Source organism: Myxine glutinosa, chromosome 3, assembly GCF_964187855.1.
Source record: "Myxine glutinosa chromosome 3, kmMyxGlut1.1, whole genome shotgun sequence".
NCBI classification, from domain to species: domain Eukaryota; kingdom Metazoa; phylum Chordata; class Myxini; order Myxiniformes; family Myxinidae; genus Myxine; species Myxine glutinosa.
Genome location: NC_136263.1, coordinates 23,137,127 through 23,157,765, shown reverse-complemented (window position 1 = coordinate 23,157,765; position 20,639 = coordinate 23,137,127). Strand labels below are relative to the sequence as shown.

The 20,639-nt window shown below is 43.7% G+C and overlaps 1 protein-coding gene across 2 annotated transcripts in view; it reads left to right on the top strand.

The window, feature by feature from the left end:
- The window catches only part of LOC137423752 (monocarboxylate transporter 12), a 130,489-nt gene that overhangs the window by 29,442 nt on the left and 80,408 nt on the right, over positions 1-20,639 (top strand). For both annotated transcript variants that reach the window (XM_068111229.2, XM_068111227.2), the window contains exon 2: positions 4,879-4,982. In XM_068111229.2, coding sequence (XP_067967330.1) covers positions 4,879-4,982 — 104 coding nt within the window. The remainder of the gene's footprint in view (positions 1-4,878; positions 4,983-20,639) is intronic.

Sequence of the window (20,639 nt, the reverse complement as noted above, 5' to 3'; positions counted from 1 at the left end):
GATTCAGTATACAAAAAAAAAAAACAAAAAAAAAACGATCAATGGAATACTGTTCTCCCCTATGGGCCGGTGCTCCTGCCTCACACCTAGCTCGGCAACACGCTGTTGAAACCAAAGCTTTCAGAATTATTGGAATCTCCTGCGATGAAGCTATCTCTGAGGGCCTTTCACTCACTCACCGCAGGCAGGTAGGTGGTCTTTCTGTCTTCTACCGACTCCTCTCCGGCCTTGCACCCCCAGCTCTCTCTGTGCTCTGTCCCCCAAATATTCCTCCAGGTTGCACAAGATCTGCCAGCAACCCTCTGATGGTTAAACTGCCGAAATCTCTGCTCTCTGCTCACCTTCACTCTTTCATTCCTCTTTTCTCGCGCCTCTGGAACAAACTCCCTCACTCCATTCAATCCCACTCCTCCCTCCAGGTCTTTAAAACAGCTGTTCACCACCATCTCTTATCTTCCCCCATCCAAAACCTTGATCTTTTCTACCCCCGCTAATTCACCCCAGATCCACCTTGTTTGAAATTCCAACTTCTTTCCTGGAAGTCCTGGCCGTGTCCATATGTTTTATACCTCTCCCACCCCCCCCCCCCTTCCCATGCCACCCCCCCAAAGCCCTCGCCCTCTCTCAGATCTCTCGATGTCTCCATGTCTCTCGGTCCCTGCTCTCAAATGTTGTGTTTGTGTCCTTCCCCCTCCCCATCTTGTCTACCGCTCCCGATGTTATATGTTTTTGTGTCGGTTTGTCTTTCTGTGTGATTAATGTTCGCTCTTTCACGAGCCTCGATCTTGTATACAAAAATAAAAAATAAAAAAATAAAAACTTAGAAGACCTACATGATTTGAATCAGTCTCGTAAAGAAGAATATTATCCGCTTGGTGAGGATAAGGATTTATGTGGAAGTACAATTCGTAAACAACAAATACATGGTTTTAAGAAAAGAAAAATATATGATAGTATAGCGATGGTTAGCATGACAAAGAAGGATGGTAATGAGATAAGGATAGAAAGCCGAGGAATACAAACCGATTTGGTAGTGGGAAGATGGGGTGGTATTACTTGTCATAATATTAATCTCACATATATTTCTGATACATAAATGGCAGGAAGAAAACTACAAGAGAATTATAATTTTTGTATTCAAGGATACCTACAAGAAAAGGGTGCTCGGTATTACATACCTTATGATTTGGAGCATATACATGGGAATTTTGTCATAAAAAACTGGCCATTTACTGATATTGTTAAACCCACAAATAGAGACTTGTTTAATACCCCCATCACACCAAACTAATTCTCAATACGTTCGTGAAAATGTTGTCGAACGGGCTCCAACTGTGTATGAACGTAGTGGACGTAGTAGCAACTATTTACAGTCTTTTTACGAACTTCATGGACGGGCTCGGATGGGGAGGGTGCTCTAGAACTTTGAGCCTGCTCAAAATTTTATCCCGTCCATCCCGTTCTCCAATTAGACACACACACACACACACACACACACACACACACACACACACACACACACACACACACACACACCTATAACTTGAAACTGCCTCAATAGTCTCAGCAACTTCAGGGGGAGCTGCATGGCCTTCAGCAGGGCTATTTGTGCTTGATTTCACTCGCCCTGTCTTTCTGAATCGACTTCTCTTTGGAGGCATGATGATCGGAGATTGTATTGTAGATGTGTACAGCTCGGAGTCCTGAACTTGAATGAGGACTGGCTACAACGCGCTCGGTATTCATAGCAGTCGGGCCAGGACGCGAGTACACACGCACTAGGGACGAGATGAGGACGTAGTGTGAACAAGTTGGTCGGGTTAAGAATTAGTTAGAACTGGCTTGGACGTATTGTGAACGAGGTAGAATGAGGTAGAACGAGGTTGAACTGGTTAAGAACGGGTTGAGAACGGCTATGGACGGGCTCGAACTGCTTCGAAACGTTGTCGGCATGAGGTGAACGGGCACTTTTACACGATCTGAACTGGATACAAACGGACTGCAGACTGGCTAATAACGAGATAAGAACGAGATAGACGTATTGAGGACTGCTTATGAACGAACTAGCATCGTATTTTACGCCAAACTACGCATTCTACCGTGATCACAGCCCGTTCTAGTATTTTTTTTAGAACGGGGTAGAACGGGATAGAACTACTTTGGTGTGATGCTAGCCTAAAATATGAAATAAAAATGAACTTCTCAAAGTTATGAAATATAAAACTCTTTTAGAAATTATCAACAAATCTTATTGGTATCCTATTATGAGAAAAATAATTATAGATACAAGAATATCTCAAAATACAGATGAATATATGTATAATATTCTTTGGGGCTCAAACTCAAGGGTAGCAAGGGATGAGGAAGGAGTTGAGGAGAAGGAGGAAAGAGAGAGGGAGGGGAAGGAGGAAAGGGAGAAAAAGGAGAAGGAGGAAAGGGAGAAAAAGGAGAAGGAGGAGAGGGAGGAAATGGAGAAGGAGGAGAGGGAGAAAAAGGAGAAGGATGAAAGGGAGAAAAAGGAGAAGGAGGAGAAGGAGGAAAGAGAGAAAAAGGAGAAGGAGGAGAAGGAGGAAAGAGAGAAAAAGGAGAAGGAGGAGAGGGAGGAAAAATATAAAAAGATGGAAATCAGTGAGATTCGTAAAAGATTGAATGTATTACAGCAAATAAGTCAATCTCAACGCACCGAAGAGGAAAATAAAGTATTAATGACTCTTACAAAGATATTGATTTTTAAATTTGCTGAGATGAGTTCAGGGAGAAGATATACATGAAGAAGAGAAAGGTCATATAGTTGATGAAGTTGGTGTTATTGACTTTAGTTAGTTTTATTTGTAAATATATGGAGGAGAGAGTGAAGGCAATATCTCTTATGTTAAAGCTAAAAATAATAGAGTTTATCAAAAAGGAATATGTCAAGTGTGTGGCTCTAAAAAGTGTCAATTCATCTCCTAAAAGTGGAGGAGACATACAAAAGTTTCTGTCAGGAAGTAAATTTACAACAACTGGAATTCCTGGGGAACTACATCTACCTGGATATTCTTTCTGTGGTCCTGGAACAAACCTGGATAAAAGATTAGATGAGGCTGACAATCCTAAACCTTGGTCTAAGCCTATAAATAGGGTTGATGAAGTGTGTATGAAGCATGATATTGCTTATGGCAATACCACTACATTGGATGAAAAACATGAAGCAGACAGAGAAATGTTGTACAATTTGTCCTTGATACGAAATCCTACATTGAGAGAGAAAGTTGATAGGTTTATTGTGAAAAAAATGATAAGTGCTAAATTAAAACTTGGTCTTGGTTATTCCCCAAAAAACTATTAAACTCCACTGATGTTATCAAGACTGAGGAGCTTTTGGCTAATGAATTACATAAACCTATAATCACAAAGTTTAAAAGAAGGAAAGTTTATTCTAAATACACCGACCACATATGGTCCGCTGATTTAATCGAACTAAATAATGATAAGGGATACAGGTATGCTTTAACCGTTATTGACTTGAGGAGTAGATTTGCCTGGGTTGTTCCTTTAAAAAATAAAAGGGGTTATACTTTAATGTTAGCCTTTAAGCTAATATTTGATAGGGATAAAAGAAAACCAAAGAAACTGTGGACTGATGAGGGAACAGAGTTCTATAACAAAATATTTATGAAATTTCTTAAGGGGGAGGGTATTAAATTATACAGCACCTTTAATGAAGGAAAGGCAGTTGTTATTGAGTGTTTTAATCGTACTTTGAAAGAGAAATTATATAAAAAATTCACACAACTCGGTTCTCAACAATGGGTATATTTAATCCAGAATATTGTAGATAATTACAATAATACAGTTCATTCATCAACAAAATCAAAACCATCGGAAACATTTACAAAATTAGAATATGAAAAGGAGATTAATTTGAGAAAACCCAAGATCAAAGTTGGTGATATTGTAAGGATATATACAAATGGAAAAGCCATTTTGAGAAAGGTTATACAAAAAAATGGACTAATGAATTATTCAAAATCGTTGATGTAATGGATACAGTCCCTTGGACTTACAAATTATATGATATGAATGGGGAAGAAATCTTGGGTTCATTTTACTCACAATAATTACAAAAAACAAAACTGATAAGCCATTAAACAACAACCATCCATACTTTTATCCACCCCACCCAGATTAGTTAATTTAATTACTAGTAAAAAAAATTCATAAGCAAATAAGAGAATTAATTTAAATACCGGTGAGTTGGGCAAAAAAGATGGAATATTTTTGAGTGGACAGAAAACTTTGATGGTTGTCAGGAAAATATATACTTTAATTTTAAAATGGTGTGTGGCACAGGAGGCGCTCAGACAAGAACATTGAGGGAGGTTTATCATTTTATCTCAGCTCAGTTAAAATAGCTTGACAAAGAACCAAACTCAAACATATACTTTGTTAATGTATTCGATGGTGATGGAAGTTGGAGGAGAATTAAATTATTTCCCACACATAAACAAATATTTGTAGGATCATTGTTCCAGTGGTCTACTAAACAACAATGATCATTGATAGTAAGAGTAAAAGGCCCATAAGACCAAGGGGGGCAGGAATAGAGGTGTTAAGGGGAAATGAAGAAAAGTGATGGTGAGAGGAAAATTTACATGTAAGTGAATGGAGATTTGGGGCTGTCCCAGGAACAACATTTATCATCTACTATCGTTGAACCTTTATGAGATTGTGAGTAGAAACATATCCATTGCTCAGATTTGTCAAATTATTGGGTTCTAGTGGACAACATACAGGTTAATAGATCAACAATAAGCGTTCCTTTTTAAAGAGCAAGACTTCGGTGAATTGCTGTGTTCCACTGTGCATTTACTGCTCTAAAAGTACTCCCACCATTAGGTCTATGTCCACATTTTTTCTGGAGTTGAGTCATCACTTCGGAGAGGGCTCAGCCTCAATAGCATGGATCATCTCCATCAATGATTGCATCACAATGCTATGTGGTAATGTATATTTTATACCTATTTGATTTCCTGTGTTGTTTGCCAGAGTCTATTGAAGCCTTCACATGGTATAAGGGCCCATAGCATATTAACATTGCAAATCTGTCCCCCCCTCTTCACCCTTCCCCTTTAAAGAGCAGACAGTTTATGTATCGTCATAACACAACTCAATCTCCAGTGTGCAGTTTGCATTGGTTTCGGATTCAGGTGTTGCAGTTTCTGCTTATCTCATGACAAGTCTATTTTCCTTTAGCTAGGTGGTGTATAATGATAAATGGGTCTGGAAACATTCTCAGAACAGGATAACTGTCACTTTTGAACTGTGTATAGTCTAATTTCAATTTCCGGTTGTCACTCTTGCAAAAATTGGTTGTAATTGGGAAGATCCACATTCAAAATTGGAAAAACCAGCAACTCGTTCAGCTATACGACAAGGCAAGGATCAGTTGTGATGCTTTCCATCCCAAAATAAACGATGTGGAATGTCATCCTGAAAGTGAAGACAACCGGCAACACTTGCCCTGACATTTGGCTTGATGGATTTATTATTACTAGGGTATGCCCGTACTATATATATATCTAAAATTATATCCCCCCCCTCTATTTACATGAAATGGTTTGGTCCATTCGCAAAGCCAAAGCGAACGGCTTGCGAGTACGGTGACAATCTCCCCCCTGTATTTACATGAAATGGTTTGGTCCAAAGCGAACGGCTTGCGAGTACGGTGACAATCCCCCCCCCTCTATTTACATGAAATGGTTTGGTCCAAAGCGAACGGCTTGCGAGTACGGTGACAATCCCCCCCCTCTATTTACATGAAATGGTTTGGTCCAAAGCGAACGGCTTGCGGAGTTTGGTAAAGAAATCGCCATAGCTCGGTAACTACTTCTCCGATTAATATGAAACCTTGAAAAGGCACATCCTCGGGTCCCCAGCAATATACCTGGCAAGTTTCAAGTATATCGGACCCGTGGTTGTCGAGAAACAGCGGTCACAGACAAACACACAAACACACAAACACACAAACACACAGACACACAGACACACAGAGATTACTGGAATTATAGATAGATTATTTTGTTGGTGTACAAGCTCGAGGCTCGCGTAAGAGCTAACATTGATCACAAAAAGACAAACTGACACATAAAACAAAAAACATATGATAAAGGGAGCAGGGAGAGTCCCTCTGGGGTGAGAGAGGGAAGCACACAAGCAGAACATTTGAGAGCAAGGTCATCGGGAGACCTGTGGGAGTGAGAGGGATTGGGGGGAGGAGGCACGGGAAGGGGGGTGGGAGAGGTATAAAACATGGACATTGCTTGGACTTCCAGGAAAGAAGTCGGAATTTCAAAAAAGTGGATTTGGGGTGAATTAATGGTGGTAGAAAAGATCAAGGTTTTGGATGGGGGAAGATGAGAGATGGTGGTGAACAGCTGTTTTAAAGACCTGGAGGGACGGGTGGGATTGAAGAGAGTGAGGGAGTTTGTTCCAGAGGCGGGGAAAAAGAGGAATGAAAGAGTGAAGGTGAATAGAGAGTCTTGATTTTGGCAGTTTCACCACAAGAGGGTTGCAGGCAGCTCTTTGCAAGGTTTTGCAAGGTAATGCCAAACGGAATGTAAAAGGTTGTTGACAGCACCATAAATAAATAGCACCGCAAATTGGGCGTAACCCCTTAGCCCATGCACGGTGAAAGGAAGCATTGATGATAATTTGTTATTTGAAGCGAAGTTGGATACCGAGTAGGATTTTGCAGTAAAGAAATTTCATGATAGTGGCGATGTGTGGATATAATTATTGAACAGAACGATTCAAAAGGATATCGCAGCTGCATGTGGGAGCATATAACAGCACTAGCAGAAGTACCTGGCATTGCCGGGCGGGGGAAGGGAGGGAAGGGGGAAGGGGAGGGGAGGGGAACGGGGGGGAGGGGAGGAGAGGGTGGGGAGGGGAGAAGAGGGGGGGAGGGGGAGGGGGAGGAGGAGAGGGGATGGGGAGGGGGAGGAGAGGGTGGGGAGGGGAGAAGAGGGGGGAGGGGGGGGAGGGGGGAAGGGGAGGGGGGAAGTCAAGTCGGAAGTCATTGTCGTCAATTGAATGTCGCATTTATTTTTTATTCCCTGTCAAATGGCATTGGTCCCGCATTCCGAACCCGGAAGTCGGAAGTCATTGTCGTCAAAGTTGAAAAATTATCGTTACGAAATACGCTGATGACGTCATAATTTTAAAACCCGAAGGTTTTTTAAACATTTAAGGTGTGCTGTAGTTTCTCTGGGACGTACTGATTCCGAATATGAAGTTGAAAAATTAACGTTCCGAAATACGCTGATGACGTCATAATTTTAAAACGCGAAGTTTTTTAAATTTTAAGGTGTGCTGTAGTTGCTCTGAGACGTACTGATTCCGAATATGCCTTTGGTTTTGCTCTGCGATGAGTAGTTCTCGAGTTATAAGAGGACAAACAAACAAACATACTTTACTGCTTTATATATATAGATGATTCAACATAGGTGTGGGCTATAAATTTATAGGGAGCGGCCAAAGAAGACCATAGAAAAGGATACCTTTAACTTTGAATTAATGTCAATGAACCATTGAATATTTCTATTGCAGCATGCATCGTGGCCAAATGGTTGTCTGTTCACTAACGTCTTGGCTACATTTAGTGGGGCAACTCAGCATAACAATTGTGCATTTTGTGAGGAAAGCACCAAATTTGGCACACTAGTAGACTATCATATTATGAAAAGATCTGCATATTGGGCCATCTCAGATTCAGAGATTTGATTTTTGCAAGATTTCGATTCGATTGGGATCGAAGAGAACACCTTCTTCGTCTTCTGTACAGTGAAGTTGCCAGCCATGAATTCTCTGGCTACATCTGGGTGCTTCATTGGGAGTGCAATCATGTCCCTCAGGTGAACAGGACCCACCTGGCATAGTGTGTGTGGTCTAAGGCATGGAACCATGGGACCAGTTCCGTCAGGGCATCAAGGTACATCGTGAATGAAGCCTGCCGCAGAGAACGCACGTAGACCAGTACCAACATCTCTAGTTCCAGCACAGTTGCCCAGTACTGAAAGTTGGGAATGTCTTCTCTCTGGTGACACCAGTCTTCGAACTCAGGCAGGTCTTCTGCATCATCAGCATATGTCATACAGTGGCATTCATACGCACGGTGTTGCAGGATGTGCAGTGCCGCTGCAGTGATTTGATGAGCTCTTCTTGTGCGGGTGACGTGGGCAGCTCGCCCGAAGGAGTCGTCCGTCCCTGGCGTTGCAATCTCAGCTTGCAAATCTGCAAAATCTGCAAATCTTGCAAAAATCAAATCTCTGAATTTGAGATGGCCCAATATCCAGATCTTTTCATAATATGATAGTCTACTAGTGTGCCAAATTTGGTGCTTTCCTCACAAAATGCACAATTGTTTTGCTATATTTAGCTTAGCTGCCGGACTCTTGTATAAATCTCTGACCAGACTCCTGGGGTTCAGAACATTTGTCTCTTCACTAACGTCTTGGGTAAGGAACCTTCCTCTACTCAACCCCAACACACACTGCAAAAATGGATTTAATTGGACAAGCCATTCTGCTCAAAATTGATGGAAACCAATTTCAAGATGGCTGCCGTAGCGGCCATATTGAAAATCGCAGCGCGCCCATTTTCGAAAGGAACCTTCCTCTACTCAACCCCAACACACACTGCAAAAATGGATTTAATGGGACAAGCCGTTCTGCTTGAAATTGACGGAAACCAATTTCAAGATGGCTGCCCTGGCGGCCATATTGAAAATCGCAGCGCACCCATGAACCTTCCTCTACTCAACCCCAACACACATTGCAAAAATGGATTTAATCGGACAAGCCGTTCTGCTCAAAATTGACGGAAAACCAATTTCAAGATGGCTGCCGTGGCGGCCATATTAAAAATCGCAGCATGCCAATTTTCGAAAGGTGCCTTCCTCTACTCAACCCCAAACACACACTGCAAACATGGATTTAATTGGACAAGCCGTTCTGCTCGAAATTGACGGAAACCAATTTAATGATGGCTGCCGTGGCGGCCATATTGAAAATCGCAGCACGCCCATTTTCGAAAGGAACCTTCCTTTACCCAACCCCAACACGCACTGCAAAAATGAATTTAGTCGGACAAGCCATTCTGCACGAAATTGAGGAAACCAATTTGGCGGCCATATTGAAAGTCGCAGTGCGCCCATTTTCGAAAGGCACCTTCCTCTAACCAACCCCAACAGACACTGCAAAAATGGATTTAATCGGACACGCCGTTCTGCTTGAAATTGACGGAAACCAATTTCAAGATGGCTGCCATGGCGGCCATATTGAAAATCGCAGCGCGCCCATTTTCGAAAAAAACCTTCCTATACTCAACCCCAATACAAACTGCCAAAATGGATTTAATCGGACAAGCCATTCTGCTCAAAATTGACGGAAACCAAAAGTTGACGGACGCCCAGATGGGGGCCGTGGCGGCCATATTGAAAACCGCAGCGTGCCCCTTTTCGAAAGGAACCTTCCTCTACTCAACCCCAACACACACTGCAAAAATGGATTTAATCGGACAAGCCGTTCTCCTTGAAATTGACGGAAACTAAAAGTTGACGGACGCCCGGAAGACGCCCCTGACGACAATACCCCTTAGCCCAATTTGGGCTGAGGGGTGAAAAGGACAAGCTGGGTTCAGGGGAAACAGGGGATGCAGGGATCAGATCTTCAAACGAAGAACAATAACAGAACGATGCAATGACTGGAATGCAAAGCTTTACATTTACCAAATAGTCCATGGGCCAGACCATATATGGGTACCATCTCTGGTGGCAAAGCCTCACTATGTTTTTTTGATAGTTTAGGAGCTACAGATGATGAATTGAGGTGACAGCAGTGTGAAATTGGCAACTTTCTGGTAGATATCACCTCTCAAACATCACCCCACCGCTATAATTTGAAGCCCAAAATTTGGGGGTCGGGGAAACTAAAATGACTGTAGTTTCGCTCTGGATGGGTCAATCTTAACAATATACCACTCATAATGTCCGTCTATGTACCCTCTATCTTAATCAAGAAGATTTATGCAAAATATTGTCATTATGAAGGTCACCAGAGGTCAAAAGATCACCAATTTTAGGGGGTGCCCAAAATTGACCATAGGGCAAGTAATGTTGTTAGAATAAAGTAACAAATCACCCAATGGTGATTTAAACACTTGGAATGCATATTTTAGAGGTCTTCAGATGATTCTAAGGGGACATTATTGAGTTGCTTTTGCAAAATGTTATTTCAGAGCAATTGATTTTGAACCATTTCTTGTAAATACCTAAAATCCAGGGTTTCGGGGGTAGGGGAAACCATAATGACTGTAGTTTTTGAGTCGATTGACCAAAATTGAAAATCTAATACTCAAATTGTATGTCTATGTGCCCTCTATCATAATCACACTAGATTATGCAAATTATGTCCATATGTAGGTCACCAGAGGTCAAAAGGTCACAAATTTTAGAGGCTGCCAAAATCGTCTTTAGCACAACTTATTCTACGAAAACAAAGTAGTAAAAATGAACAAAAAGTAATATCAACTTCCAGAAATTATATTTTAGATGTCTTTAGGTAATGTTGAGGGCTTGGAAAGTAACCTGAGTATTTTGAGTTCTCAATCTTCATCATCATCATCATCGCAATCTGATTCAATATCAACTGTCATCTCTAGTTCATCCTCCTCATTTCGCTGGTTTTCGCAAGTTTGTAATTTACACATCGGCGTACATTTCAACCCATTGTCTATGCAGCCACACTCTCCCTTTTTGCAAAGTCGTTTGCACTGGCAGGCCATCATTTCCAACACAGCTTCAGGTGCCGGAGTTCCGGCCATCCAGTCGATGGCAATTGAACTGCTATCATCTTTTACCCATCCATTTCCCTCTGGATCAGAAATTACTGGTTTTATCTCCAGGCTTCGCTTCCAAAATCCTGCCTGGTAATTGGCACAGAGGGCATGCTTTGTTAGACTATCTTTACAAGGTGGAAGAAGGTTTGACTCTATTTCCCCTCTTTTGGCAAAGAACACCTCGTATCGGAGTTGATTTACCTGTACAGTTTTTGTGGACGATGCATACATGAGACATGTGAAATGTTGCAAGGTATGAAACATTTTGATCTGATATCTCACATGCACTTCCAAGGTTGGAGAAGGCACATTGGAATTCACTGTTTGATCGCATTTTGTCCAGTGGTCCTGTTTTGCCTCGCCCAACGAAAGAACTTACAGTGTCACATCCAGTGTAAGCATGAAAGCCGAGAAGTGCACCACATAGTTCATCTCCAAGGGATAACCTGAGTAGGGAAATGTCCACAAATTGAGTATGTGTCTTTGTTCCCCTCTTTTGGTACAAGGTAGCCGGAATGTCCTTTGCAAAGGAAAGTAGTAGCACAAATACATCTGTGTCCTCAGAAATAACAATTACAGTTTGATATGCAGTGTCAGCGGCATGCTTCACATGAAGTATTAACCGTGTGTCTGCCTCTTCTTGAGAGGACTCAATTTCACAACTACCACCGATCAATATCTTGTCACATCTTATGCCACATGTCACTAGAAGAACTTTGTCTTTAATCAAGCTCCTCTTGTTTTCAGTTTTCCAATCTGCAACCAGAAACTCAATAAGTTTTGTCTTATTGTCAGCTGCTGATAAGAAGTTCCTCCATTTTTTTATTTTGTGTCCTGGCGCAATGCTGCTGAATTTGATGCCGCTGCCTGATCCCCTTTTGAGGCTTTCTGCGTTATTGATGGAGCTTTCCTTATACACATCAAATACAACATCTATTCGTTGACTTATCGCACCTTCCCTCAAGACAACTTTCAGGACACGTTGAAACCTCAGCAAATGTGCTATTTTGCACATTTAACTTCTGCACAACGCTCATGCCATCGATAATGCATGCTGAGTTCTGTGGGAGGGTTTCTACAGGAGGTACGCTTTCCCCAATTTTCTTCATTAGTGCTGCTTTTTCAGTCTTCCTTAGCGACCCATCTTGATTTGGCAACGCCCATGGTAATGGGCCTAGTGGATGAGACAACCTCCTGCATGTCCAGCTCATGACCTTGTGCGATAACAATCATTCTGGCAAAAAGATTGCGATCTGCTCGTAGGATGACCTCTTTCCCTTTGCATTGCACTTTTTTGTACAAACATTTGCAAATGTCTTTAGCTTTTGCTGCTTAATAGTTGCATGGAAATCTACAGCATCTGGTGCCTCCTTTTCAAGACGATCAGTCTTGAACTTCTGGTATGCCTTTTCGCCAATGCTTTGAGCAGTGAAAAGGTCCTTCTCAACATCTGCTGGGGCCAATGCGCCGGTAGAAATGTTCACGAGAGAGTCCTCTTCTGATCTGTAGGGATTTATTAAAGAGTTCTGAATAAGATCAGTGAGTGATTGGACAGCTGACTCGTCTTTTTCAATTCTCTTTTTCTGCAAATCCGGATGGCTTGAAGTGGAGGAACGAGTTCCTAACATTGCTCTTAGGCGATGAAGAAACATGCTGTGGTATTCGGCATTTCGGTAATAACGACGAATTGCACCTGGGTTTAAGCTAAAGCCTCTTGTGCCACCTGACGTCTGGGTATCCTTATTTATTGTTTCTTCAATTGTTTGGTCCACTGGTATTTTGCCAAACGGATTATCAGCTTCTATTTGAACAGAAAATCCTCCGCTCATGAAGTATTCATACATTTCAGGATGATGAATATCTAACGACGACATTTGCGCATAGTAGAATGTCAAATATCTGGCATAGTTTAAACGGTCATACGCAAAACACCATGGAATCATGTCTCTGATTGAGGCCAGGTGCAAAAGCCAATCCCCTTCTCCTGTTGCCCGCAACAAACCAAGCACAACCTCGACCATATCTAGATAAGATATCCAAAATGCTGATAGGCTGCCATTGTCATTCTTGAGGAAGGCGTGGGTGGTACTGTTGGAAAAGGTGAATAATGCGAATGCATGAAGCATTAGACATGGTATTGTTACATATTTATATGAATGTATGTGAATTACCATTCAGGTCTTTGCTTATCCGTGTGTAGTATATTAAGTTGTTGTGTAGTTGTTGTGGTTGGAGGGTCAGGAGCCCTTCTGATGGAGTGGCCGGAAACGGAAGTGACCGGAAACGGAAGAAGAAAAGACACGAGGAAAAAAGGACGAATATTATTCCTCCTCGCCCCGCTCCGACAAAGGGTGGGATCGACCTTGCGCTGCGTGAAACAGCGGCGTTCCGAAGCCTGTCTGGCGAGAGGAATTACCGGAACGTGTACCGGCCCGGTGGAGACGTCAAGTTGACGTGGGGCCGTGCATCGAACCCGCGTCTGGCCTCGTTCGCGGCACCGTCCAAACAGACGCGTGCGGGTCGCACGTTGGGGCCTAATGCGCCTTGCAAGCGGCGTGGGGTTTGGCTTGCTTTACCGTATCCGCTGCGCGTGGCCACGAGGGGCTGCAGCCACGGTGCCTGGTACGATACCTGCCCGGTGGAAACACGTCCACCCGGGATTCGTTCTACCGCCCGAGTGCGGTGACGGCGACCATCATCTTGGTCAGGAGGGGCCCAGAGACATTGTGCGGGACCGAGACCAAAAGGGTGTCGTGAGTACTCACCGGGACACACGTATATAAGATGGCCATCTTACTCATAGGAAAGTGCTTGTGAATTGGGAATTGTTGATGGTTGTATATGGTTGATTGCTCGGGGAAAATCTCCGTGGTTGTGTCATTGCAATTGTATGGTCATTCCCATTGAAATATATCCTTGAACGTCAGTTGTCTCCTGGGGTGAAATTCATATGGATTGCGTGGCGAAAGCGCCTATTTAATACAGCTTTCTGGCGAAGTTCCTCTCACGGTCCGGGGGTCACCGAGACCTGGTATTCACCGAGGGGACCACGTAACAGAATTGGGGGCTCGTCCAAATTACGATTTGCGGTTTCGCAATTGGGTCTACATCCGGGATTTAAAATTGTATAAAATAATAAAATAATAATTTTTTATTAATTAAAAATTATTAATTAATTATTAATTGGTAATTTTTTTTTTTGAGAAATTGGGGTAAAGTCTTGGGTGAAGGTTAACAGGTGTTAACGATAGGCACCATGGCGTTTGTGGCACAGAACTTTGGGGTAACCCCGAGTGAGGCACAGTTCCGAGCGTTGCTAAAGTCGGACCTCTTGAAATTGGCCAAACATTTTAACTTGGAGGTCCGAACTAATTTGAGGAAGGCAGAGTTGCAGGCCACGGTGATACAATCTATGGTGGGATTAGGAACATGGGACGAGTTAGCCTGGGAGTGGCTACCCGAAGAACCAGAAGACGTTGAGCTCCGGAAACTGGAGTTGCAATTACGGAGCCAGGAACGGATTAAAGAAGAAGAAAGGAAAGCAGAAAAGGAAAGAGCAGAAGAAGAAAGGAAAGCAGAAAAGGAAAGAGCAGAAGAAGAAAGGAAAGCAGAAAAGGAAAGAGCAGAAGAAGAAAGGAAAGCAGAAGAGAGGAGGGAAGAGAAACAAGCAGAGGAAAGGAGAGTGGAACGAGACCTCCAGGAAAGGTTAGAGGACAAAAAAGCAGAGGAAAGGAGAGTGGAACGAGAACTCCAGGAAAGGTTGGAAGAGAAAACAGCACAAGAAAGAACCGAGGAAAGGAGAGTGGAAAGAGAACTCCAGGAAAGAAGAGAAAAGGAACAAGCAGAGGAAAGGAGAGCTGCAAGGGACCTCGAAGCAGAGGAGAGAAAAGCGGAAAGGGAATTAAAGGAACGTGACATGGAGCTTCAGCAAGAAATCAAATTCAAGGAGCTGGAGTTAATGAGAGAACGGGGAGAGGCACCACCCTTGCTGACGGGGTCGACACCGAACCAGAAAACCTGGGATGTGGGCAGACATGTGAGGCTGGTTCCACCATTCAGTGAAAAAGAAGTCGCGAAATTTTTTCCACACTTTGAGAAAGTGGCTCGACAATTAAACTGGCCGGAGGAGGCATGGACCATAACAGTAGGGAAGGCATTTCGTAGGCGTCGAGAGGTCTACAGGAGAGGACAACTGGGCGGTAGTTTTGGTAGTGGCCGAGAAGGAGACCGCTATTCATGGGACTACAGGGACCAGTGGTCCCACCCTAATTATTAGGGAAGTTCTGAGAAGTTGAAGCACTGAAGGCGGCTGAGCCGCCGAGCCAAGATTCCTACACGAATTAACCGTGAACGCCGTTCCTAAAGGCGTCCAGGTAGTGAACTTTCATGCACGGACTAACCGTGAACTCCACGTTCCTCAAGGCGCCCATGTAGAGAACTTTCCTGCACGGACTAACCGTGAACTCCGCGTTCCTAAAGGCATCCATGTAGTGAATACTCGGCTTGGCCTCCCGGAAAAAGTGCTATCGAGTTGCTTAACTTTGGATCTTTGATCAACCCCTTAACCTTCATTCCCAAGAAACTGACGGTCAAAGTCAGAGGGTCATGAGATGGAGTTTGATTTGGCAGGGACAATGTCGTGGTTGGTACTTAGTCCAGAGGGAGTAATCTGGAGGGGTTGTGGTGAAATTTTGGTTGCTTTATTTTTAAGTGATAACTGTGCCCGGGGGGAACGGATAATGTGGGGGGGGGTTGAGTGATCTGGTTTGTTTCTCCAAATGGGCCGGCAAAGAAAGTTTTCGCTGGGTTCAAACTTTCTTTCTTGAAGGGGGGGAGTGTTACATATTTATATGAATGTATGTGAATTACCATTCAGGTCTTTGCTTATCCGTGTGTAGTATATTAAGTTGTTGTGTAGTTGTTGTGGTTGGAGGGTCAGGAGCCCTTCTGATGGAGTGGCCGGAAACGGAAGTGACCGGAAACGGAAGAAGAAAAGACACGAGGAAAAAAGGACGAATATTATTCCTCCTCGCCCCGCTCCGACAAAGGGTGGGATCGACCTTGCGCTGCGTGAAACAGCGGCGTTCCGAAGCCTGTCTGGCGAGAGGAATTACCGGAACGTGTACCGGCCCGGTGGAGACGTCAAGTTGACGTGGGGCCGTGCATCGAACCCGCGTCTGGCCTCGTTCGCGGCACCGTCCAAACAGACGCGTGCGGGTCGCACGTTGGGGCCTAACGCGCCTTGCAAGCGGCGTGGGGTTTGGCTTGCTTTACCGTATCCGCTGCGCGTGGCCACGAGGGGCTGCAGCCACGGTGCCTGGTACGATACCTGCCCGGTGGAAACACGTCCACCCGGGATTCGTTCTACCGCCCGAGTGCGGTGACGGCGACCATCATCTTGGTCAGGAGGGGCCCAGAGACATTGTGCGGGACCGAGACCAAAAGGGTGTCGTGAGTACTCACCGGGACACACGTACAGTGGGGAGAACAAGTATTTGATACACTGCCGATTTTGCAGGTTTTCCCACTTACAAAGCACGACAAGGTCTGTAATTTTTATCATAGGTACACTTCAACTGTGGAAGACGGAATCTAAAACAAAAATCCTGAAAATCACATTGTATGATTTTTAAGTAATTAATTTGCATTTTATTGCATGAAATAAGTATTTGATACATCAGAAAAACAGAACTTAATATTTGGTACAGAAACCTTTGTTTGCAATTACAGAGATCAGACGTTTCCTGTAGTTCTTAACCAGGTTTGCACACACTGCAGCAGGGATTTTGGCCCACTCCTCCATACAGATCTTCACCAGATCCTTCAGGTTTCGGGGCTGTCGCTGCGCAACACAGACTTTCAGCTCCCTCCAAAGATTTTCTATTGGGTTCAGGTCTGGAGACTGGCTAGGCCACTCCAGGACCTTGAGATGCTTCGTACGGAGCCACTCCTTAGTTGCCCTGGCTGTGTGTTTCGGGTCGTTGTCTTGCTGGAAGACCCAGCCACGCCCCATCTTCAATGCTCTTATTGAGGGAAGGAGATTGTTGGCCAAGATCTCGCGATACATGGCCCCATCCATCCTCCCCTCAATACGGTGCAGTCGTCCTGTCCCCTTTGCAGAAAAGCATCCCCAAAGAATGATGTTTCCACCTCCATGCTTCACGGTTGGGATGGTGTTCTTGGGGTTGTACTCATCCTTCTTCTTCCTCCAAACACGGCGAGTGGAGTTTAAACCAAAAAGCTCTATTTTGGTCTCATCAGACCACATGACCTTCTCCCATTCCTCCTCTGGATCATCCAGATGGTCATTGGCAAACTTCAGACGGGCCTGGACATGCGCTGGCTTGAGCAGAGGGACCTTGCGTGCGCTGCAGGATTTTAATCCATGACGGCGTAGTGTGTTACTTATGGTTTTCTTTGATACTGTGGTCCCAGCTCTCTTCAGGTCATTGACCAGGTCCTGCCGTGTAGTTCTGGGCTGATCCCTCACCTTTCTCATGATCATTGAGGCTCCACGAGGTGAGATCTTGCATGGAGCCCCAGACCGAGGGAGATTGACTGTCATCTTGAACTTCTTCCATTTTCTAATAATTGCACCAACAGTTGTTGCCTTCTCACCAAGCTGCTTGCCTATTGTCCTGTAGCCCATCCCAGCCTTGTGCAAGTCTACAAATTTGTCCCTGATGTCCTTAGACAGCTCTCTGGTCTTGCCCATTGTGGAGAGGTTGGAGTCTGATTGAGTGTGGACAGGTCTGGAGACGGCTTTGCGGTCGGTCTTTGCGGTCTTTGTGGTCGGAGACGGTCTGGAGACGTCTTTTATGCAGATAACGAGTTCAAACAGGTGCAGTTAATACAGGTAATGAGTGGAGAATGGGAGGGCTTCTTAAAGAAAAAACTAACAGGTCTGTGAGAGCCGGAATTCTTACTGGTTGGTAGGTGATCAAATACTTATTTCATGCAATAAAATGCAAATTAATTACTTAAAAATCATACAATGTGATTTTCAGGATTTTTGTTTTAGATTCCGTCTTCCACAGTTGAAGTGTACCTATGATAAAAATTACAGACCTTTACGTGCTTTGTAAGTGGGAAAACCTGCAAAATCGGCAGTGTATCAAATACTTGTTCTCCCCACTGTATATAAGATGGCCATCTTACTCATAGGAAAGTGCTTGTGAATTGGGAATTGTTGATGGTTGTATATGGTTGATTGCTCGGGGAAAATCTCCGTGGTTGTGTCATTGCAATTGTATGGTCATTCCCATTGAAATATATCCTTGAACGTCAGTTGTCTCCTGGGGTGAAATTCATATGGATTGCGTGGCGAAAGCGCCTATTTAATACAGCTTTCTGGCGAAGTTCCTCTCACGGTCCGGGGGTCACCGAGACCTGGTATTCACCGAGGGGACCACGTAACAGAATCATCTAGTGTCTCATGAGATACATCACTGGCAAAGTCTTTTAGAACAGTTAAAGCTTCACCAGACAATCATCTTCTCCTTGACCTAACCACTGTAAGAATCCATTCCACACAATTCTCATCAACGCTTCGTACATGAGTTTGTGCATTCGAACAGCGCGGTTGTACTTTCTGCCATCCAATACACCGCCAATGGAACCATCAGCAATAACTCCGGACTCTACACATAAGTCCCTTAAACCTGCCTCTCCAAATCGTTTCCCGAGAATAGCCAACATTGTGCACAATGTGGGAAAAACACCCATTCTGAGAACTATGCAACCAAATCTTTCTTGATGCTTCCAAACAATCTCCAAAGCTTTGGCATATAGTGCCTGGTCAAACACACAAACAATTTCAGATAGTTCCACGGATTCATGATTTTGAGTGATTGATTCAGTACCTCATTTACCGTCGACAACTCTGTGGCTGGTGCATTAACTGTTGGGAGGTATGATATGGTATCCTGAACTACAACAATGTTGTCTCGGATTTTTATGTTAAATCCGGTCCAACTGCTCACATCCTGAGAATTAGTGTCAGAGAGACGTGCCAAGACCCAAGCTATATTTTTTAGTGTGGCGCTATTTACAGCAGCTGTTGTATCATGTTCAGTAGTAAAAATCAACTGTGGACCAACTCTTTTACCAGCAATATACAATGGTATTGTATCTGTCTCTGATGTAATGCTTCGCTTCTTCGATTTCTCAACTATGGGAGTGTGTCTATCCGCGAGTGGCCCAATTAGTTTTCTTTGAACAGCTATGCCATTTACCCTGTGTGATGTCCCCCCTCCACTCAATGTTTCCTCAAGACGATCAATGTTATCCCAAGCTAATGTTGTAAAGACACCTGGATGAATGTCAGATGGTAGTGGGGTGTCTTCACCACATGACAACTTTTGCAGACTAAGAGCCGTGTCTATTTCCTCAAGTTTTGAATATGATACACCGTGCCCTGAACGATTTAATGTCTGAATTAACTCGACATTTCCTGTCAATGATTTTACCGCGAAAGGTAAGAGAACATGCTTAGGTGTTTTTTCCCTGCCGTTCGTAATATTATGCACTAGGTCTTGCCCAAATGAATTTGCCAGTCTCTCTACCCTCTCTGAATTTGAGTTATTGCCTATATCTCCGGTTAGTAGTGTGCAGAAGAAACTTTTAACAGGCTCGGGAACACAACAGTTCTTTATTTCAGTATCCGGAGGCCACTCCTTACTTATCTCCTGCGCTCTGACAATTTTCCGAAGTTGTAAGGCTGCTTTTGTCAAGACATTGTCTTCCTCCTGGGACGAGACGATGTTGTATTCCTCTCTCATGGAAAAGTGTTCCTTTGCAAGCTGGTCAGTTTTCAGGCTTGCTGGATAAACCAGAAGTTTACCGTTTGTATCATTTACAAACTGGAGAGTTTCGCCAAACTCTTGTTCTAGCTTTCTGCATAAGTGTTTCTTTGTTAATGGTTTCACTTCTTTGATGCCATGAGCAAGAAGACTAGTAGCTAATTTGGATGTTAGATGTGTCATTGGAATGATATCTGGGTTAAGGATGAAGTCATTTTGAATGTAAGAAAACAATTCAATTTCTGCCTGCTCTAATGCATTAGCATACTTAGTCTCAGCATCATCAATGTCTTGCCTACCCCCTTGAGACAATTCATGATCCTCCTTTGTGTAAAAACGATAGCATGTGCGGTGGTAATGAGCTTCTGCTGCCACTAGTTCTCGATCAAGGAGGGCTAGAATCCTAGTGTCCTTTTTTCGTAAAGCAGCATCCCGTACTGTTTGGTCAGCGTGCAGCTCTCGACATTGCACTAATCGTTCTCTTGTATTTTGTCCTTTAAGAGACTTAACCTTCAGACAGAATATACACGTGGCATCATATACTCTGCCCATACTAACGCTTTTTCTCCGTGGCTGCCTCGAAAAAATGTCCGCAGCAGATTCTTCCTTCGTAGTTTCTTTTTTCACTATTGCGTCCAGGTCGCTTTTCATTGTAAAAAGACTCCGACATCGGCGATGATACCGTATTGGGGGAATTTCCCCAGCAAGAAGGTCCTTTGCTAAGCCCAAAACTGGGATACATTTTCTAATAGTAGTTGCAGCATTCAAAAGTGTTTCCCATGACACGAGGTCCTGTGGCGATGTGGGTTTGGCGCCAGGGTCTTTTTCATCACAGTTTAGAAGACAAACGGCAGTGGAGGGGTCTAGTCGAGCTCTCTTCAGTGGTAAGGTAGGGCCAGCGTCCATTGTTTCTTTGATGTTGTGACTGTTGGGTCATTCTCAATGAAGAATCTGTGATAA